Source organism: Ictidomys tridecemlineatus, chromosome 4 (assembly GCF_052094955.1).
Source record: "Ictidomys tridecemlineatus isolate mIctTri1 chromosome 4, mIctTri1.hap1, whole genome shotgun sequence".
In the NCBI taxonomy this organism is placed as follows: Eukaryota; Metazoa; Chordata; class Mammalia; order Rodentia; family Sciuridae; genus Ictidomys; species Ictidomys tridecemlineatus.
Window position 1 is genome coordinate 28,540,999 of NC_135480.1, and position 22,774 is coordinate 28,563,772.

At 49.5% G+C, this 22,774-nt stretch overlaps 1 protein-coding gene across 6 annotated transcripts in view; it reads right to left on the reverse strand.

Moving 5' to 3' along the window:
* Prr5l (proline rich 5 like) overlaps positions 1-22,774 on the reverse strand; it is an 80,102-nt gene that overhangs the window by 50,743 nt on the left and 6,585 nt on the right. For all 6 annotated transcript variants that reach the window (XM_040284500.2, XM_040284492.2, XM_040284493.2 and 3 more), the window contains 2 exons: positions 9,284-9,571; positions 7,839-7,919 (listed from right to left, as the gene is read on the reverse strand). In XM_040284500.2, the coding sequence (XP_040140434.1) occupies positions 7,839-7,919; positions 9,284-9,447 (245 nt within the window). In that variant the 5' untranslated portion in view covers positions 9,448-9,571. The remainder of the gene's footprint in view (positions 1-7,838; positions 7,920-9,283; positions 9,572-22,774) is intronic.

Consider the following 22,774-nt stretch of genomic DNA (forward strand, 5'->3'; position numbering starts at 1 on the left):
AGTGCAAGAAGCCTGGAGGCAGCTTACCTGGGTCTGAACCTCCATCGCTGCTTCATAGCCGTCGTGAGCAATAACCTGAGCAAACATTTTGCTCCTTCCCACCTCCCTTTCCTCAGTCAGAATGTGGGGATAATAAGGGAACTTACTCCACAGGATCACCGCAAGGACCAAATGAGTAACATCCCACAAAGTTCCTAGAACGGCACCTGGCACATAGCAAGGCTCAGTGAGCATGGGCCCCGGCGTTCTACCCGGGTCTGCTGGACTCCAAAGCCCACATCCCTAAGGACTCCACCCTCCTCCACCTCCTCAGCATTTTCTTCCCCGTACAGCCAGACCAGCATTTTCTGAGCTTGGGATTAAGGACGCTGGGGAAAATCATCAAGGAGGAAGTCTAACAGGGCCAGACCATCCTGACCAAAGGGTTCAAAGGTGGAACACTGGAGACAGCGCTGGAGAAAAGGGTTGCTGGGGTTGGGGCTGACAGGAGAGCAACCCCTTGGCCCAGGCTGCTCCCTGCGGTCGGTGAAACGACATGTTGAACTTCCAGACCTAGTTTCATTTGAAAACAGAATTCTGCTAACACCAGCCTTACCACAAGCCACTGAGCTAGAAGGAGAAGGAAGCTGGGGAACTGAGACTCATGGGATGGGACCCAACCAAAAAGGGAAACGGCCTGAAGTTCAGTCAGAAGTGAAAAGGAGCCACACGAGGGAAAAAAGGGGTAATGACTCACTGGCCTGTATTATCTCACCGCTGCTGCCCCCAGACTGACCAGCCACGTCGCCACCCCAGTTGATGGGATTTCCTGTTATTTATACGGAAACATCATTTCACTCCTTGCCATCTTGACGACTCAGGCTCCATGCCTGTGGGCTCCAAGGTCAAGGAGGCCCGACCCACGTTGGATTCTGGAGGGTGGAAATGTGCAGGGACACAGGCTGAGCTGGGCGGGGACAGAGAGGACTTAGAAACCACCTCAGGCACCGGCTGCAATCCCCCTTGCACACAAGGGAAGATCCAAGGCAGCAAATCTCTCCACTGGCTGTGCTCCTCCTGGCAGGTGAGGTTAAGAGGATGAGGCAGTGTGGATGGTCGTCCAGGATGAGGAGGGACAGCAGTATTGACGGCTATATCAATGTATCTGTCTGTTAACAAGTAGGGGTGTCCCAGGACCCTCCAAGTACGGCTCCTTTATGGGATCCACTCAGACCACCCAAAAACAAACAAACAAAAATAAATCTAGGAACAGCAGGGGGTCCCTGTGACCCTGTGCCCAACACGGCAGCCAGGTGGTGCCCAACCAACCTGATGGCTCCACTCTGAAGATGCCCCACCTCACTTCAGCAACAGCACGGGGCTCGGGGCAGCAGCATCTCTTAGGCAGTGACACTTGAAAATACGCCTTTATTCCCTTGGCCCACTGCCTTGCAGACCATGGAGCTGGTGACTCAGGTGTGACACTAGCTGCCCCAGCTCTTTGCGGTCTGCACCCCAGCAGGGACAGGTCAGGTCCAAGCCAGTGTGGCCAGATCCGAACTTTTCCAGAGAGGCCAGAAACCTGGAGTTTTGGGGGTGTCCAGATTTCTAAACATGTAGGCCATGCCCCACTTGGGCTGGCCCCATAGGTTTCCGGTTACCACTTCCCTCTTCCGGTTACCCTTCTTCCCTTCCAAGGCAGGTCTATTTCTCAACCACAGCAGGCAGAGCCTATCAGAAGAAAACCCTGCAGAAGACCGCATCTTAACTCCTGCCCACTTGGGGTCCTCTGAAGACGATGCCTCCACTCCCCTCAAGGTCTGTTGGGAACTCATGCCTGGGTGCTCACAAGGCGAGCCCTGTGTTCCTCCTCAAGCCTGCTCACGACCAGAAAGTTCGGGTTCCAATCCCAGCCCAGGCCAGATGACTCCCAGTGAGCCATTCCACTTCCATGGGCCCGCACCTTCTCCTCCATAAATATCTCCCATGGGGCTGTGGGGAGTCCTACACACCAAGCCCCCAGAAGAGCCGGGCTTGCAGCCCAGGCCAAGTGTCTGCCGTGACCATGACCTCATGGCTCCACCGTGCCTCACATTAGCTGGCGTCCTCTGCCAGCCCTTCTCATCTTCCCCCAGCTCCTCCCCAGCCATGGCTCCCACCCCACTAGACAGACCCTAAGAGAGACAGGGAAAAACCTGGGGTGGATTTCCCTTCGGGGTTCCGGCAGCCAGCTGAGTCAGGAGGAGGATGTTCCACCTCAGCCCTGTCAGAGATCAAGCCAAATTCCTGGAACCTCCTCTTTCCTTGAAAATCTCTGGGGTTTCCTTCACGCCACCTCTCCGTCCCCAAGAACAGAAGCAGGGTGGCTGGAGAGGAAAGGAAAATGTGTGTTTCCTGCCTCAGGCCAGCTGTAGATAACTCATCTCTGACTTCCCGGAAACCTCACCTCTGAGCTTTTATTTCTGCAGAGAAAAAGCCCTTCTAGGGAGTCGAGGGCACGGAGATAGAGGTAGCATGACAGTTCTATCCTCAGCTGCCCTTCCCCCAGATCCCTATCTGCTCATCCTTCAGATTTCAACTGAGGGATCGTTTCCCCCTAAATCTAAACATGTGCCCCATCTCTGCACACCTCTGCACTCCAGATTCTGCTGCCACCCCATTTCAAACATCAGACGTGGCTGCCTGCTCAGTTGCCTTCTCTCACTGCCGTAAGCTCCCAGAGCAAGAACCACCTGCCTCAGTGGCTACCCCAGATCACAGCCCAGGACCTGGCAGTGCATGTCCCAGACATTCATTAAGTCACTCAGCAACAGAATCAATCACCCTTCCTTCCACACCGTCAACCAATCAAAAAGGGAAGGCACCCCTAACCACCTATGTGCAGAGGTCCTCACTAGAACCGGTTGGCATAGATCTTTCCATGCTTTTCTAACTCTTCCTGGTCACATCAGTCAGCAGCAGAGGTGCCAGTTTAGGAAGAGCAAGGTCCCTGTGTCAAAGTTCAGCCACCCCCGGTTAACTGGAGGCCCCACCTCAAAGCCAGACCTGGCCCCAGCCAACAGCAGCCACATCAGAGGTGAGGCTGCAGAGGGGTATTAGGAACCACATCAAGGCCCAAAGAGAATCCACACAGGAGTGCCCAGGACTAGCCCAGGTCCAGGCTGATGCAACTCGGGGGAGCCAGAGTGGTGGATTGTGATGACTGGCGATTTCACAGAACGTGTCTACTTGGAAAGGTCACTTGCTTGACTTTAGGGACATAACATCAAGCAAATTCTGCTTCCTAAGGTAGTTTCAGTAGAAAATATTCTAATTTATGGTTTTCATATCGACAGACCATGTACCCTTGATTTTTAATTTGGGGAAAACTGGCCACCATGTTGTTGAGGGGTAAGACTTCTGATGGATTTATTCTCCAAGTGTGGAAACACTTGTCTCTAAATTCAATATTCCATTCCAGAACTTGACTATCCTCAGTCCAAAGCTCTTCCTCATAGCTATCTTGAAGGTTATCTGCTAAAATACAAATCAGAGTTCATTCTCAATGGCAGATTTGAAGAGAAAAGGTCCATTTTTGTAATGAATACAGTATAAGACCCAGTTACACAAAACATCTGCCTTCCCAGCTGTCCTCTGCCTGGGCTAACCTTTACATAAATTCACACTCCCTGGTCCATCCTAAGTCGGCAGTTAGGAGGGTTGGCTGGGACAGGTGATGGGAGAAGATGATTCAGCTTTGACACTGGACTTGGATAAACCATCAAAAAGTTTATTACCGTCTGGCTTGAGTAGCACCAAGAACTGAGAGAGGCATTTCCTCTTGTCTCTGCAGAAATGAGAAGACGCTGGCTCTCCTTGTAAGAACCTTGCCTCACCCAAGCTTCAATTCCAAGAACACCCTTGACGGAGCCCGTCTGACTCCCCGGTTCAAAGTGAGCTCACCTCATCCAAACTGCTGGGGAAGTCTTTATGTGGTGCTATTCATGAGGCAATTAGTCACACTAATTGTGCCCACATGAGTGTTGTGTGTCACTTTATTGTTCCTAAGTGTTCCCAATAATAAGAATAATAATGACTAGCATTTAGTAACCATTTATTTTGCACTGGGTCCTCTACTAGGGACACTTCAGTGTCTCAATTCTCCCTCCACCATGAGGTTGGTGCCATTTTTTTTTCCTCCTCATTTTTCCAGAGGGGGAAAAAAAAGACAGGAAAATAAAGCAATTTGTCCAAGGTCACATGGATAAACCACTATTGAGCCCCAGGATCTGAGTCAGAAATTGCTCTCTTCAATGAAAACATTCTACCGAAGAGACCTTCTGGCACATAGCAGGGCTGTCACAATGGATTGAAAAGTAAGCTCGGGAACATCTTAGCCTTCGCTCCTTCCACATTTTCAGACTTTCCCACTATCCTGTGTCTCCATCCTCATGCTTCAGCCTGATTATGGATCTATTCTGCAAAAGGACAAGCCCAAACCAAAGCATCCATTATAATATGGCCGGAGAGCATGTTCGCTTCAGTGTTTTAGATCCTGAAATTCGGGCAGCTGTGTTTATTCCCCCAGAAGTACTTGCAGATGTGGGGGCACATGTGGTTCAGGTTGCTGTATGCATCCTGAGACATCCAGGACCCATCTAGGGCGGGTTCCCAGTTATACTCTGAGCCCTGTGATGTAAAACCTGTCTCTACTTGAGCCACTCTGGAAGAGAAGCCAGAGGATGGAAGGCCCAGATGCAAAGGAAGCCCAAGCCCTGGTTTCTAAAGGCAATGACTTATTCTGGGCTCAATTCCTATATGTCCAGATAGCATCAACCCAACCATCCATAGTTCCCACCAGTCTGAAAATCAAAACACAGAGGTGCATCCAGTGGTACCCCAACACTGGAAAGGAGAAGCATTAGTCAGATTTTTGCCACTGAGATCAAAATGCCAATGAGAACAACTTAGAGGAGGAAAAGTTTATTTCCATTCATGGTTTCAGTCCATGGTCAGCCGATTCCATTGCTCGGGGCCCAGGGTATGGCAGAACATCATGGTGTGAGGGTTTTGGCAGAAGAAAGATCAATCGAGGAGTCAGGAGGCAGAGAAGAGGTGAGCAGGAGCCACAGGGAAGATGAACCCTTGCAGGTCACAACCCCAATGACTCACCACCTCTGGCCGTGGTGCCCCTCCTGCCTACAATGACCATCATGTTAGTCCATTCAAACTAGGATGGACCGATTAAGTCACAGCTCTTCTAATCCAATCACTTACCTCTGAATATTCCTGCCTTAACACTGGAGGTTTGGGGGACACACCATATCTAAACCATAACAGGAGGGCTGGAAGAGGACCACTCCTCAGTGGGGAGGTAAGAATTGGCACACAACGAGAGACGGGCTCACAGAGGCCTCATAAAAGGAATGATGGCAGAAAGAAAACCAGGAACCATCAGCTTAACCAGCTTCCCACCAACTCTACAAGACATGAGCAAGAGTGGGGCCATGGACTGAACCATGTTCCCCTCAGATTCCTGTGTTGAAGCCCTAACTCCCAGTGGAATGGCATTCAGAGGTCCCCACCTCCAAATCACCTTGGGAAGCGATTGGGTTCAGAGGGGGGTCCTGAGTGCACGGCCATCATGCTGGACTAGGGTCCTTATAGGAAGGGACACCAGAGAACTTCCTCTCTTTCCAGTGAGATGGTAGCCCCCCAAGAGACAGTAAGTGGACCCTCTCCCAGGTCCCGAATTGGCCAGCAACTTGATCTTGGACTTCCCAGCCTCAGAACATCAATAAAAAACTTCTGCTGCTTCATCCACTCGGTCTTCGGAATACGTTGTAGCAGAATGAGACACTCATACAGGTGCCGAAGTCAGGCAAGTGATCACATCCTGACCCCAGCTCTACAGTTCTGTGACCCTGGACAAGCTATTTCATTTCTGTCATCCACCATCTTCTTGTCTGTAAACCACTGATAACAAAAGCTGGATGTGCTGGTGTCTGGAGCTGTCTGGGACACAGCACCCCCACCAGCAAAGCCGCCCCTGGCACCTTATGCAACGGGTAGCTTGCTGGCCACACTCAGCCCACAGATGTATTTTGTTTGGCCTGCATCAATGTTTGGAGAAATTTGGACTATTTACGAACACTTGAAAGTCAGGAAATTTCACATAAAAATCTCAATTTCCGGTTCTTCTTGAGAAATAAGATGAAACATCACTGGACCTAGGTTCCCACAGGAGAATCCCCTCTGGACCAAGGGCAGGACCCCACTCCATGCACCCAGGCCAGCTCCACCCATTTACAAGACATGCTTGGCACCTCAAGAGATCCCAGGGCTGGTGAAATCTGGCGTGGCCTGGACTTTTCCTTGCAGCTCATAAATAGAGCTTTTAAGTACAATTTCAGGATCAGTCTCCCAAAGTGAGGAACAATTAGCACATTCCTAAGTCTCTGTTTTATTTATTTATACTTCTATTGGGAGCTGAAGAACCTTAGGAAAGGCCAGACTCTCAGTCCTTGGAGTAAAATGAGCTCTTGCAACAGGGGCTGGTGACCAGCTCTGCCCCTGTTGCTTACCTTCTCAGGCCTCAGTTTCCTCTCCAATAAAATGAGGCCTTGGGCTGGGTTCTCTTTCCTCTGTCTCTTTTCACATTTATGTAATTATGACGTGAAATTCAAGCACATGGATGGAAACGTAAAACAACTCTGTTTACTGATGAGCTGCAAAGGTTTTAGTGAGAGGAGAGCTCTTCAAACACACTACTGACCTCAACATAGGCCTGGACTAAATGGAATCAGGGCCCCACAGTAGCCTGTCTGTTGCTGTGCCCACTCCGGGGTTGGGTCATTACCCTTGACGTTCTAGGCTTAACATACCCAGAGGGAAATGGACACCAGGGCATTAAAAGATGGGCTGGAAGCCAGGCGCAATGTCACACGCCTGTAATGTCACACTTCAGCTCTCAGCTACCTGAGATCTGAAGTGGCAGGATCATGAGTTCAAGGCCAGCCTGGGCAACATAGAGAGAGCCCCATCTCAAAAATAAAATGATATAAAATAAAGATCAACTGGTTCAACCTTCTATCTTTAGCAGAGTCTGATGAGCCCCACCTGATTTTCTGCCCCCACTTCAAGACACAAACCCAACCACACTACCCAACTTCTGGTGCTTTCTGCACATGGGCCCTCTTTCAGTTCCTTGCTCACTGCAACCACAGGACCTTTGCACCTGCGGCATCCACCACCTGGAACCCTGTTTTCCTAGTGAACTGCCGCTGACCCTCAGATCACAGCATAAGCATCACCTCCACCATCCCTGGCCTTCCTGGCAAGATCACGTCAGCTGTGTTGAAGCAGCTTTCATTGTTACACGTTGACATTTTACATGTGTGATTAGTTGACACTAATGATTATCTCCCCAACTGAACAGAAAGTTCAGGAAAGCAGGGTTCACATCTGTCTTTGCTCTATAGTACCTGGCCATCAGTGGGGCACTCAAATGTTTGCTGGTGACTTCCTTAAGGAAAGGTAGGAATGGCAATAAATTCCGAGCAGTCTGGTTCCAACCACCAAGTCGTGTGGGCTACTATGGTGCCTAAGGGCTCAGCAGAGCACAGTAAGGATTTGCAGAATAAATCACAGCTACCATCTACCAGCCTCTAACCCCAGCCCCACAAAACACTCTAGATGCGTGAACCTTCTCTGGATCATAAGTCTAGACAGAGAAGGGTCTCAGAACTCAACGGCCATGGGAGCAAGATAATAGCTGAGAGAAAAACCAATGAGAACCAAACAGGAAATAAAACAAAACAAAAAACATAAGCGAAGGCCCCAGCTCAGGTCCACGAGGCCTGGGTGTGTGCACCACATACCTGATGTTTTCATTCAGGACATACAGCTCGTTGCTCTGCAAGCCGCCCCCTTTGAAAACGTTGATCACGGCTGTCTGGACACTGCAAGAAACAGAGACAACTCCTGGTTAGACCATCTGCCTCCCGGGGCCATTTCCACAGCGGCTGGGAGCCGAAGGCAGGTGGCAGGGCCAGGGAGCCCATGGCACTAACAAGGCTAAGCCTTCTCTCTCTGGAATCCATCACTTCCTTCTCAGGGTCCTTCCCAGGGTCCTTGGGGAGGAAGGATGACTGAAGCCCAGGGGACTCAAGAGTGGCCCTCTCCTTCTTGCAGGTCATGTGGGTCTTCCTTCCTGGCCCTGCCGAGTGCCCGCTGGTGAGCAGCAAAGGAAAAGGGCAGGCAGTGGGGTCTGTACTCAGGAAACTGTGGACAGCACCACGAGGCCTGGGAGAGTCCAAAGTGGCACCTGCTGCCTGCAGGAGCCGTCCCGAGCCGGGGTGCCTTCAGCTAGGGGGCCACTGTCTCCCCAGGGCAGCTTGGCGGCCTGAGGTTAATGTGAAACGAAGGTTCCCTGTCTTTCTTTGGGAGAATTTCCTGTGTGCTAGCCTTCTTGCCTGTTACTGTCCCCTCGAGGTGTACAAGCACTAGAGTTAGGTCCTTAAGGCCACAGTTAGGGCTTGAGGCCACATTCTCAGGGACCACAGCCCACTCTGACAGCCCAGGAGCTGATCATAATCTCGTCTGTGCCAGGAGATCTGGGCCTGTTTTAAAGCACAGGGGGCCACTTGGCACCAAAGCATTTCTGAGCCCCCACTTTACCCCGATCCGTGGAGCTGAGCTTCCTGTGTCCACTCATTAAAAAACTCCACAAAGACCCAAACTATGTGACTTTAGTAATGTGCTGAAGGACCAAAGCATTGAATTTCTCCAAAGAGTATCTGCATAGGTGTGGATACCAAGCAGCCCACAGAAGCATAAGACAGTACTGGTGAGCCCTGCTTGGTGTGCAAGGTCAGCTGGGCACCTGCCAAAAGCTCTTGGTGTCCCCTCTCCTGAGCACCTGTGGCTCGTAGGTATGACAACCTTTGTCTCATGCCATCACTCAGCTTTTCACAGACACACGTCCAATCTCCACCGATGGGTAGCAGGTTGACTCATGTGACTCCGTCTAGGTGTGACTGAAGGATGTGGACAGTAACTGTAAATTCCAATCCAACTGTCCTGGCTGGTCAACCGACTCTGACAGGCCAGGGCTCGCGGGAGTCTACTTTATCACCTCAAACAGAGCAAGCTCACAGATGCGTGGGACGTCAGGAAGCTCGCCCTCTTTGTCATTTGCCCCATCCATCACCACCACCTTCCAGAGCACAGATCCCAGAAGCAGCAGAAACTCAGACAGTCCCCAGAGGTCCCCTGGTCCTGGCCTGGCCATGGCAGCCCTCCAGCCCACCCCTGCGCTCTTTACCTGTTCCAGGCCGAGTTGGAGCTCAGCTGCAGGGCCTGCCGGGCAGCTTGGAACCGGGGCAGGTCGCTGAGCACCGGGGAGCTCATGAAGCGCGGTCTTGGCCTGCGGAAGGAGCCCATCTTGTGGAACTCGAGGGGCAAGATGGGAGTGAGGCCACGGGTCATAAGTCCTGGTGACGGGTCAGCTTCACCTGCAGGACCAGAGCGTTCCAGCTGCCCACAGAAGGGCTTCTGCCAGGGCTGCCTCCTGGCCCTCAGTCTTCCTTAACACCACAGACTCGGCCAACACCTGGAAAGAGAGGGCAGCCTTTATCCAGGACTCCTGGGGCAGAGGAGACCACATCTCACAGGACACTGGCCGGGACTGTCCAGCCAAACTCTCCCGAAAACAGAAAGAGCCTCTATTTGTCTCTTGTTCCCTTTCACAAGTTTTTACAGCCTTTATTTATTTATTTATTTATTTTGGAGATAACCATGTGGTCACCCCAGGGTGGGAAAGCAGTGATCCCAGGGCCCATGAGTGGAGTCCCGTGAAAACCCCTTGCTGTGCCTGACTCTGGTCATGGATCAGCATGTGGATCACTCTGAGCACCACCCGGGTTTCTGCAGACCCCACAGTGTCGTGCACTAAGTGATGGCTTTGAAGTCAAGGCCTTCAGGAGAACACAAGGGCTCACGTCCCTGCACGGAAAACCTTCCTTGACGTGTCCTGTCATCTACAGGTACTGTTCAGTATTTCCCAAAGAACCAGGGCCTCCTCCTTCACACCCGTCTCCTCATCAGGATAGAGCTACCGAGTGCTTACTCTTGATTAAGAGGTAAGATGGGAAGCATCCAAAGGTCTCTGAGACCTAGTTCCTGCCTCTACTCATGGTCTGTGGAAAAGATACCTGTATATATGTATCTGTGTGCTCCTTCTGCAATAAAGATTTATTGAGCCCCCATATGTACCAGGCACTCGCTCGGGCACTGGGAGATACAAGGATGGCCCTGAGACCACGTGCCTGCCCCGTGAGCTTATGACCACCTGTTTCCTGGCTCTAGATCTTATCTATCGCCACCCCGCCACCCTGCCCGGGGCCCAGAATTGTCTTTCTTTTGCTCTTTGCTTATCTAAATCCAACTTGTTCTGCAAGGCTGGGTCCCAGAATACTGTTTCCCTGTAGCAGCTCAGGAGATATTTTATGGTTTTGTGGTTAGAGGGAATGACCCTGGGTTCAAGCCTTAACTTGGCCGCTCCCAAGTTGTGTGACTTTGGACACACAGAATCTAAAGTCCGCAGGCGTTGACAGTGCCAACCTCCCAGGACTCGGGGGAGAGATGAAATGAGATCAGGTGTCATGCCCAGCAGATCTAAGGACCTCAAGGGCTGGCCATTTCCCCCTGACCTATCTTCCTCTCCTTGGCACTTTCAGATCTATAATTTCCACATCACTGTTTAATGAATCCAGAGTCTGAGTACGTGACTTGAAAGAATCTGAGTGAAAGACAAAAGCAGACACTGTGAGGTTCTATCTGTAGTTGCTTTTCTCTTAAGGTAGTCGGCTTAGCCCCGAAGTGTCAGCCACCCTTCTCATCAGCTAACTCTGAGGATGCTCCAGAAACTAATGATGAAAGCGGGATCCAGCCGACAGTGTCAAGCTTCAGGTTGGCAGGGCGAGACAGTTTTTCAGCCCCATCCGTAGCCTTTGAAGAAAGAGAACAGACGTGGCCAGGTCCAAATCAAACAAGACACTGGGGTTGGCAGAGGAGCTAGGCGGCTGGAGCAGGCCCCAGGGTGAAACAACTGGAAGGGCAGAGAGGTACTAGTGGTCGTCTGTACACAGTGGACACAGTGACAAAGCACCTATCCTAGCAAGGGCCAAAAGAGGCATGGCTGCTCCAGCCTTTTAACTTTTTTCTTGAAGGACAGGAGTCTTGTGTACCATTTTCTCTGATTGTCTTCACCCATGCTCAGAATGAGTCAGTGGTTAGTAAAATTGATCAACAGATGCAGGGGAAGCCATGATGGGCCTGTGAGCTTCTGAGAAGGTCTCGGTAACACCCCAAGTGCCACAGAATTCAAGACCTATGCCCACAGAGACAGGATGAAAAAAAAGCAGATTCTCCTTCAGGATCCTTAAGCAAGTCCCTCTGGGGATTTCATTTGCCAGCAAAGTCCCTTTGTCAAGACAGGACTCGTCTTGATGTCCTTCTTTCAACGGGCCTGTGGAGTGTGGCTCATCTGTGGAATCATGGACATTAACTCCCTTTACAAGGATCTTAAACCCAGGGTGTGGGAGGAGCCTCTCACTCCAAGGTCCTAGCACAGGGAAGCAGATGGTGGGCAGAATGGACATCCCCATGTTCACCTTCCACCTTCCCGCCCAACACCTGCTTGCCCCGGAGACTCTGAGGGTCTCTAAGAATCCCTACCCCCTCCACGCTCGGCTTGCGCTCCCCGGGCTCCTCCCAGCCTTCCCAGGACCCAGTAAAGCACCGGGTGGCAGGTACACAGGGCCACCTTGCAAACAAGGGTGATCTTCAGCCCAAAGGACAATGGCCGCAGCTCCCACACCTCCGAGGCAAGAGACCCACTCAGCACGAGTGGCCTCTGACTTGTTTCTCAGATCCCAACTGGTTGAAGAGTGACGGCTCCGGCGGAGGTTGGGGGATGGAGGTGGGGGGGGGATAATACTAGCTGAGGACTAAGGCACGCGGCATCACCAGAGCGCCCCCCAGAGGAGGGCGCTGGGAGCGCAGACAAGGAGGTCTAAGGAATGGACCTGTTGCTGTTCCCCAGCAAATATGACAAATCGGGAAATGCCAAGAGTCCAGCCTGTCAGGCCCCACTTACACAGGACAGAAGTGGAGCGAAGGAGGAAAGAAACTTGTCCAAGATCTCCAAGGTGCAGAGAACTCAGGTTCCCTAATGCCTGATCCAGAAAGTTCCCCCAGGCCCCTTGGAGGCCATTCTGTAAATTCTAAAAGATCAGATGGGTTAATTTACCTCCGACCCCAAGCCTGAACTCACTTCCTAGAAGAAAGATAAGAAGACAGCTTCAGCTGCCTGCCTGACACGATGGCAGGTGCTGTGGCAGCAGGTGAACTTACTCGCCCCTCACAAAATGCCATTTGAAGATGAGAGCAGTTAAGTAAACTCCCTGCAGTGGCACAGCTAATAGGTGGCGAATCATTGACAGGTGCCAGGATCAGCCCAACTCTCCAGACCATTCCCACTTGGCAATGCTGTCAAACTCATCAAACCAGAATCAAAGCTACTAAGTTAGGAACATCAGTCAAAAAGTTCATATCAAAATTACATATCATGCCCCTGAGATAAATAAACTGCTATAAGGAATTCTATGGCCACAATTGGTGGGGACAGGAGGAACAGTGAGGAAAAAGAATGACAGGAGAAAGCTCAGACTGCTTATTACCGGCTGGGTGGCCTTGGGCAAGTTACTTGACCTCTCTGAGGTCTGATTTTCTTCCACATGAAATGAGCATGCTAATAATGACTGCCTTGGGACTGTAGATATACAAATATATCTCTCAGTATCAGGCAAATAGCAAGTGCTCATAAGCTCTGGCTAAATAAATAAAATAACATTTTTGTTGTTTCTAAATCGCCAAGACCTGACCATGGTAGGGAAACATGCTTCTAATGCCTGGGGAGCAGGTGAGGCCTCCGAGCCCTGTGGTGGTCACAGCACATTCACAGCTAGCCTCTCAGGCCTGAGGTACCTCAGGACTTTATTCTAGTAGCATGCATGTCCTAAGGCCCATGCCTCCGGGAGTCTAAATCTCACTCCAATCCCGTAGGGCAGGCAGAGCAGGCAGCCTCCCACAGATGAGGCCCAAGCAGGCGAGGTGGCCTGGCCAAGCCTGGAAAGCCAGTTGGTCAAGGACCCAGCCCAGCTGAGAGGCTCCAGCCTAACCTAGAGATTCCTTTTGTCTTTTTTTCCTGGTATATTTAAAAAATATATTTTCATTATAAAACACACTTGGAAAGCATCTGCACACATAAACACACAATAAATCACCACCAGCTTCAGAAATAGACCGCTCCCTTGGCAACCCCGTGTGCTCCTGTTTGGATAACAGCACACGTGCTTATTTATTATAAAAAATGCAAGTATTCACCCAAGTCTGTCACATCATGTGAAAGGCCTCTTTAGGGCCACTTAACAGCAGAGGGTACAGCTGGGCCCAGGAGTCCTTTCTGAGAGGACGGCAGTGATCCTCAGCTGGGCTCACCAACGCCATTGCCACCGGCCCCACGAGCTAACAAGCACCTGAAATGTGGCTGGTGCCACGGAGACGGAATTTCCACTTTATTTAATTTTGAACAGCCACACACATGGGCACACACAATACTGTGGCCAGGATGGGCTATTTTTTCTTCCCTTTTTATAATACATCATGACTACCTTCTCGCATCAGTATATAGATCAATGGATTTCATCAGTTTGAATGGTAGCCTAACTATTCCACCTGGGGAATGTGTGTTTATTTAGCCAGTCCCCTCTGGACACATGTTTAGGAAGTGTTCAGTTTTTGTTATGGCAAAGAACACGCACATCTGAATGTCTTAAGGACCGGGTGACTGTTTTTGCAGAGTATGTACTCAGCAGTGGGTCAAAGGGCCAGTCATTCTTCACTGTGTGGCTCTGATCCCTGCCCCCACCACAGCCCAGATGTAGCACCGCAGGAAAGAGGTTGAGAGGCTAGGCCCCTAGCTCCCAAGATAGGCAGCACTGGCTGTCACTCAGGCTTGCTCTGTCACTCACTCACTGTGATAGGCAGAATAAGTGTCCTAAGAAATCCTTCACTTCTTAACCCCCAGGACCAGTGAATTTTACCTTATATGGCAAAACACGTGACAAAGTTAAAGACCTTGAGCCTTGGATTGTCCAAGTAAGCTCCCAAATGCAATCAAATACACCTTCATGGGGGATGGGGCTACAGAAGGACAGCAGAGAAGAGAGACAAGCATGGGGGAGGGGAGGCAATGTGAAGGCAGGCGGAAACAAGGACAATGCAGATCCAAGCCCAGGAATGCCAGCAGCCATCAAAAGATGAAGAGGGAAGAAACAGATTTTCCCTCTATAGTCTCCAGAGGATGAACAGCCCTAAAACACCTTGGTTCTGGACTTTGGACCTCCAGAACTCTGAGAGAATAAATTTCTGTTGTTTTAAGCCATAACAGTTGTGATAATTTGTTACAGCAGCCACCAGAAACTAATGCATTCACTATGTAGCCTTGGACCACTCTGATCTGCAGTTTCTACATCAAAGAAGTGGAAAAAGGGGGAGTTATCTTTAGAGTTACAAAGACCAGAAAGACCGGCTGTGAGGAGCCTGTCTTAATTCCTGAGACAGGAACTGTGGAGTTTCAGGGTATAGGTACCAAAGCCAGCCTGGTGTCATCACTTCCTGTGAGGTCCCTGAACCAGTGACTTGGGATTGGTGTGAGGATTAAATGAGATGATTCAACAAAGGCACACAGTAGGTGTTTGATAAACACTGCCTATTATTTGTTTTTATTGCCACCACCACTACCACCACTGTACTGGTCTGTCGGAGCCAAAATAACAAAACACCATGGCCCAGGTGGCTAACACGACAGAAATACATATCCTCACAGTTCTGGAGGCTGGAAGCTCAAGATCAGGTGCCAGCAGGTCTGGTTCCTTCTGGGGCCTCCCTCCTTGACTGACACACTCTTTCTCTGTCTTGTTCTTTCCTCTGTGCATTCACAGCCCTGGTGTCTTTGTGCCAAATGGCTCTTCTTCTAAGGACACTAGTCAGATTGGATTAGGGCCACCCTCACAACCCCTCTCTAAAGGCCCCTTCCTCAATACAATCACATTCAAAGGTGGTGGGAGTTAAGCTTCTACATATGAATCCAGAGCGGGGCACGGTTCAGCCCAGGGCCACCGTCACCACCATCACAATATATTCGAGGCCTAAGGTCTCTCTGTGCCTTCAAGAAATGAGAGTGTAGGTGGGCAATCTCTCCTGAAGGGCCGCTGCAGTTTTAATGTCCTTCTAGAGCAGTTGAGGTGGTAGGTTTGGGTGCTGAAGGGTTTCTTGAGGTTATGTGGACAGCAGGGTCCTGGATCCACGGAGCTCCAAGGTGGCTGCAGGGTTCCTGACCCAGCTGGAGAGACTCACCTCCCTTGGGTTTCTTGGAAAACCTCTGCACTCGGGATCCAGGATGTGTTTGTTGGAGAAGAAGGCTGTTGTCTCAGTTTCTCCTCACAGCTGCCAGGGACTGGGCAGGGCTTGGGGGCACGGCCCAGCCTGCCCAGCCTGGGGTAGAGGAGGACAATGGTGCCCTCAGTGGAAAATGCAAATGAATTCCACTAAGGCTCCAGCCTCTGACTCTGAAAAGGGAAGTAGAGTCATGGCACAACAACTTGAAATCAAGAAGTGGGCGGCTTAGAAGAACCCTGAGGCTTCCAGGAAAAGGCCACTCTGAGTGTAAATAACAGAAAACTGAGCCCCGTGGCCTGAGGTGACTGCCCAGAACCTGGGGAGAGGACAGTTCCCAGGGAAATGAGCCATGGACACTCGCCCTCGGGAGCTCCGCAGCCAGGGCCTGTGCAGGGAGGCTTCCCCGGGCCCTGAGCCCAGAGGTGAGGCCCAGACGCCCTTCTGCACCCTTGGGCCCTAGCTACGGAGTGGCCTCGACTCAGCTGACCCACCCCCTACTTAATGACAGCCAGAAGGGTCTTTCTAAGGACGATGACCACCGCAGCACTGCGCAGCAGACACGTGACATGAATTCCCTCAGTACTCTAAAAACGGGCCGAGGGCACCGTAACCTGTAACGAAACAGAAGAGAACAAGGTGGCAAAGTGCCTGGCATTTCAGGGAAATGCGCACATGGAGTGTGCGCCCAGGTTTACTTTGAGTCAAAGCTACAGCATGTAGCGCTTCCAACTCCACCGAGGCCCCTGGGTCTCACCCTCGCCACCACCCAGGCTGCGGCTACCAGCCCCAAGACGTTAACTTGCCTAAGGGCTTGTGAGGGAGGGTGCTGGAGCAAAAGCCCAACAGTCCAGGGCCCAGAACACTCCCACCACTCTGTCGCTCCAGGACTCTCCAGGGCTCCCCCAGCTCTTAGAAAGAATCCCCAAGCCCCAGCCTAGCACCCTGGCCTCCCACCCCTCTGCATGCCAGCTTGTTGGCCTTCTTTTCCTGCACCACTACCTCCTCCTTCCCTGCCCCAGGACATTTACATATGCCATACCCTTTGCATGAACTATTTTCCACCCAATTCTCAGTGCTCAAACCCACACACTGGTTATCATTCATCTTCTCTTGTTCAGAAAAGCCCTCCTTTCCCTTCAATTTTGATTAGTTCCATCTCCACCTTGTTTGTAGTCTTATCACAAACTATCTCACCCAAGAACGACAAAATTATTTGTCATAGTGTTTGCAAGGCCCACAGGCAGGGACTATGTCTGTCTTGTTCTCAGGTACATCCCCAGGTCCGACTGTAGCACTGAGTGTAGCAGGTGGTCACTAAGGAGGGGATGAGCCAGCTACGTGGGGCACTCCTGCTGGGTGCCCAGGAACCATAAGCCAGCGTCAGCTCAGAATATCCACACATAACGTTATGCATACGAATACCCAAACACCGTGCTGTTGAAATCTGTCCAACCCTGGTTCAAGTCCAGGGTCTACAACTTCTCAGCTGGGGACCTGGGTAAGTTCACTTTTCTCCTCTGTCAGATGAGCCTTATACCCATTACACTTATCTCAGTATCATTCAGATTAAAAACGAGATCCCTTAGATCATGGCCTGGCACAGAATAGGGACCAGCGATGTTGTAACCAGCATTATTATTTGCGTTCAACACTGTATTCTTCACAAAACCCTCTCAGGCTCCAAAAGGTGGTGTGTGGGCAGGGTGTGGGGAGATGGGCGCTCTGCTGCAGTCTGGGGCAATTGCCACAGAGGCAGGGAAATTTGACAGGCGCTACCAAAATGACAAAGGCCATACCCTCTGACCCAGCTCTGCTACTTCCAGGAATATTACCCCAGGCATGTCGAGCAGCTTATGGAACAAGGGTTTCCACTGCAGCCTTCCTTACGCAAGCAATGGCCTGGCAATGACTTTAATGCTCACTAACAGAGCCTGGCCATGCACCCGAAGGTCCAAAAGCTGGCACCCCAGGAGCTCTAGAGAAGAGGAAGCTCTGTGTGCATCAGCTGGGGTGTTTTTCAGGGGAGACTTTGAGCAAAGAAACAGGGTAAGCACAGGTGTATCTGCTGCTGCCACCTACGTAAAACACAAGAAAGACCATTTACAAACTCTGCTGCACGCTCACAGAGATCTCCAGGAGGACAAACTGGGAATACTGGGAACACTGGTTTCCCCCGGCAGGCAGCTGGGTGGCAGGGCCACTGAAGACAGAGCCTTTCTCTGCAAGCCCTTCTGTGCCTTCTGAATTGTGAACCTGAATTATTATTCAAATAAATAAATAAAGACAACAGTGCTCCCCGCCACCACCAAATTAAAAAAAAAGACAAAAATAAATAAAGCCTCTATGATTTACTCAAATTCAGGAGGGTCAGGACTGAAACTTGATTTTTGATCCCAAAACAGGGCTATCAATTACAGTCCATCACTCATTCATTCATATACTTAATACAAACGTACTTATTCAGCACTTACTCCACAACAGGGCTGACTTGTGTAGGGACACAGGAGCCAGGAAATAAAGATTGGTGGAAAAGAAGATGAAAGGAAGAACTATTTTCTTTCCCCCTTTTGGGCAGCATATATTACGAAGGGGCCAGAGAAACTGGGTTTGACCCTCACAGTGAGTGAATGGACGATACCATTGTCACCAGCCCCTCCCCAGCCTAAACGAGGCACTGATACTCAATCCAAGCTGGCTTTTGCCATCTCAGGGTACAAGCCCATTTTTGCCAGATCTGATTTTTCCCAAGAAGACTCAAACTCATATTTTTTTTAAATGTGAAACCTCCTGATCTGTAAGTGTTGGTAACTGGTTCAGCCAGCAGGTTGGCACTTTTGGAAACAAACATTTAGGTTTGTGACTTTATTCTATCACATCACAGCTATAACACGTAGGCTTCTCGGACCATTGACCCAGAGCCTAAGCCAGGTGTCACGTAAGCCTGAACTCACCAGCCGCTGTGGCCAGGGGAAGTCACTTCACTTCCCTGGGTCTGTGGACTAATCAGTTAATTAAGGACTTGGCCTATCGGATGGCCAGGATGTTAATCAGCATTGCCAACTGGGCACACTGGTCACCTCTGAGACTGGGTGGGGCTCTTGGACCCTAACACAGCACTAACCCAGACCCAGCACCCAGACAATGCTTCCACTCCACCTCCCATCACCTAGCTGACTCACCTCTTGACTCAAAGCTCACCCTCACCCCATCGCTGGCTCTTCCACAGAGCCCCAGGCACCCCTCGTATTCACACACACACACACACACACACACACACACACACACACATACACACACACACACAGTCAACCATACAACCAAGAGACAGGCCAGCAGCACCCAAGGTACGGGCAACAGACACTCACACCAAGCACAGCCCTCCTCACCAATACAGGAAACCAGATCAGGACTCCATGCACACCCCCAGCCCCACTGGATGGATACCAGGTCGAAGTAGGTTTCAAAGAGCAGTGGGCCACTTGGTCAAATCAACTGCCTCTCATGGCTGTTTCTTTGCCATCATTATAGCTGATCAGAATCATATCCACTGCCACCAGAGGCTAGTGACGATGAGCAGGACTGGGCCAATCCTCTATTTGCATTTATTATCTCTGTTAATTTCTACTCCAAACCAATGTAGTAAGTTTTATTATTCCCATTTTTCAGATAAAGAAACTGAAGCACCGGGATTCCAAAGGCAGAAAACCACAAAGAGGGACCAAGAGTCACATCCTATGTGATCCCAAAGTCTGAGCTCCCAACGCCCCTGCTTTACACAACACTCAGGTCTGCCACACACTGAGGTCAGAGACTGGGCACTGAGCACTGCTTCTCTTCATGAGCATCACCAACAGCCCCTTACCTCTCTGGGGCAGCACATTGTCCCTTCCAGGAAGGAGGCTTTGTTTCTGCAGGGCACTTACCCAAAGGCTGAGGTCACTTGGTTTGTTTACTCACTCTTCAAAGACAAAGGCTTGGCCTGTCTTGTTGCTACTGTATCCTAATGCTGAGCACAGCCTGGTGCACATAAAAAGCACCTGACAAATATTTTTAAATGATGGGAAGAAAAGTGGTCTTTCAAGCCTCAGAAAGAGCAGCCTTCATTTCTGAAGGGCTAAAAGAATAATTTTCAGGGCCCACCTAGCTCAGGACCACCTAGGCACTATTGCATGCAGGGATGTGGACCTAAGTCACACAAGCAAGGAACCCCAGGTCTGTTTTGCAGAACCTACAAACACAGCAGTGCAGAGGAGTGGGCTGCCTCGCAGGGCCCGTTTATTTTTATTAAGGAACAACCTTCACAAGTCTTAGGAGACAAAAGCCAGCCAAGGGACAAATACTGACTCTTCCAAACAAATAAATGTTAAGGGTCAAGTGTGCACCATGGAAAAGGCTCAACAGGAAGCATGAGACAACTTTCTCAGCACTCCCCTGGAAACCAAACGCAGACAGAAGAGTCTGGGAGTCCAAATTTGGGCAGCAGTAAATATCACAGCAAACAGGATGCAAGCCCCAGGTTTATCTCTGCTCAACAGCATTCACTAAGTGTCCCCGGGACTCAGAACGATTTATCTTCACCTAGAAGTAATTATATGATCACATCACCATTTGGATCTGCAAACCACTGTATAATCAACAAAAACATCCCCTTCTTTGGAACAAGTTAAGCAAAACTGTGGGAAATGCCACACATCTTATTTACTCCCCCATAAGCCCCACTTTAAGTATCAAGTTTCTTGGAGTGCAAATTGTTTGGGTGGGGCCCATAAGTGCCACCTCAAGTGATTCTGCTGTGCCTACCAGATGATAAGACAAAAAACGTCTAGACACAAGTGCTAGCTAGCTAAGACTGACCCTTGTGGGGAAATTACATTTTTGACACATCACGCATACAAAACCCTGGGGGGTAAGAGAGCAGTGGCCAGCCAGTAAGAGTTTCAAGTGTGGGAAAACAGGCTCTAGATTAAAATGTTCTATTTTGTTAAAAATCAGCTTTCCTCTCTCATTGCAAAAATGCTTTTCCATGAGAGAAGAAGTGAGGGAAAAGAAAATTCTCCCCAGGTGGTGTAGCCAGGTGTAGATGTTTAAAGAGGGCTAACCCAACACAGATCACTTCGTGAAGGCCGAGAGTCCTGTGCAAATCCACTCAACCAAATGCATGAAGGTCCAGCGAGTGCCAGGATCCGAGTAAAGAAAACCACAGAGGAAGAAAGTACTTGCTTCCAGGGAGCTCAGAGTCTCACAGCAATATCCAGAAGTAATACTGAAAACGCGACTCCACACCCAGGGCTGTAACTGAAGACGGGCCGTTGAGACAGGACCAAGGCAGAAAGGTTAAATCACATTCTAGAATTACAAGGCAAAGCTAATGAAAGGTCAACTCTTCTTGGGTTCTCCATTTCCTTGCCAGTGACTCTAAAGAACACAGGCACTGGGGCATGCAAAGGAAATTTCTAGAAGGAAAAGCAAACTTTAATAGGCAAGAGATTTAAGAACTAAGCAGTGGGGCTGGGGTTGTGGCTCAGTGGTAGAGTGCTCGCCTAGCCCATGCGAGGCCCTAGGTTCGATCCTCAGAACCACATAAAAATAAGTAAAATAAAGATATTGTGTCCAACTACAACTAAAAAATAAATATTTAGAAAAAGGTGAGGAGCACACAAGGTCTTCATGAGAGTCCAGGGTAGGATAAAAACATCTCATTTTAACACCTAGGAAGCACCTACTGTATTGGCTGGAGGAGTGAAGATTTGACTCCTAAAAATAACGATAAAAGGGGGAGAAAAGGGGGAGTTATCTTAAATTAATTATCTTAAAAATAAGAATTAAACAGACAGGAAAGCCTAAAGAAAGGATGGCAAACTCATCAATGTCTATAAGGGCCAAGGTCAAGAACGTGACCAAGATTAAAGGGCCCGGTGGGGTCTGTGGCAAACCAAGGAGCATCCTCAGTCTTTGTTTTTTAAAGAAAAAGGTGAGAAACCAAGTTTACATTCTGACTCTCCCAACTTTTAAAAACTGAAAATATTTTTCTTTTGTTTCTCTTCAAAATAGGGTGCAAGCCAAACAATTTATGAATATGTCTCATGCCAAAGTCTGGCCCACAGGCTACCAGTTTGAGACCCTCATGTTAGAGTGGGTGGAAAAAAATGTAAACAGTTGGTGACCTTGAAAGCTAAAGGAACAGTAAAGACAGATGTTGTGTAGGCTTCTGACTGAAGCCTGGGGGTAAATGAATGAAGTACTCGGAAAAATAAATAAAGTGAATGAATCAATAAAATGATCTCCAGAGGCCCGGGGCATTCCACTCACCACAAACATCTGCACAGCACTTTAGAGTTTCTATAGCTCTTCCCCTCAACAGCCCAAGAGATAGGTATTGCTGTCGTCTCTATTTTAGAAGGGAAGAAATTCTAATCAGAGCATTTAAACAACTTACCTGTGGTACCACAGCTACAGCACCAGAACTCCAGTCTAGGACCTGTACTTTTCCAGAATCTCAAAAGGGAGCACTCTGGGATAGCTCTGTCAACTTTTTATTGAACAAAGTAGTGTCCCTAGAGGACACATTCCAAAACCCCAGTGGATACCTGAAACTGCAGGTAGTGGCAAACCCTGTATACACCATACTTTTTCCTATGCGTACATACATATGATAAAGTTTAACTTATGGAGTAAGCATAGTAAGAGATTAACAATAAAACATAAGTGCAACAATATACTGTAATAAAAGTTTGCACGTTGGAGCCATTAAGTAAAATAAGGGTTAAAACTGAACACAAGTACAGCAATGCTGTGACAGCCCACAATAACCTTAATGGCTACCGGGTGATTAATATGCAGGTAGTATATACAGTAAAGATCCATTGGATGAAGAGATGATTTGATCTTGAGCAGGACTGACCAAAACAGCACAAGATTGTACCACACTGCTCAGAGGGGTGCATGATATAAAACATGAATTTCTTATTTCTGGAATTTTCCATTTAATACTTTCCAACCATGATTGATTGTGGTTAACTGAAACTGAGGAAAGTAAAACCACAGATAAGGGGGAGATACTGGATAGATTCCTAGGCCCTTTCCCTGGTGATTCTGACACATTAGGCCTGAGGTTTGGTACAGAAATATGTACCAAATTTCTTCCTGAAAATCTGATGTACAACCAGGCTAAATAATTCTGGTCTAGATCAATGTTCTCAACCACAGGTAATTTTGTCCCCCATTCCCCTGGAGATGTTCAGCATGTAGGGAGACACATTTGATTGTCACCCCTGTTGGGGGTAAGGGCAGA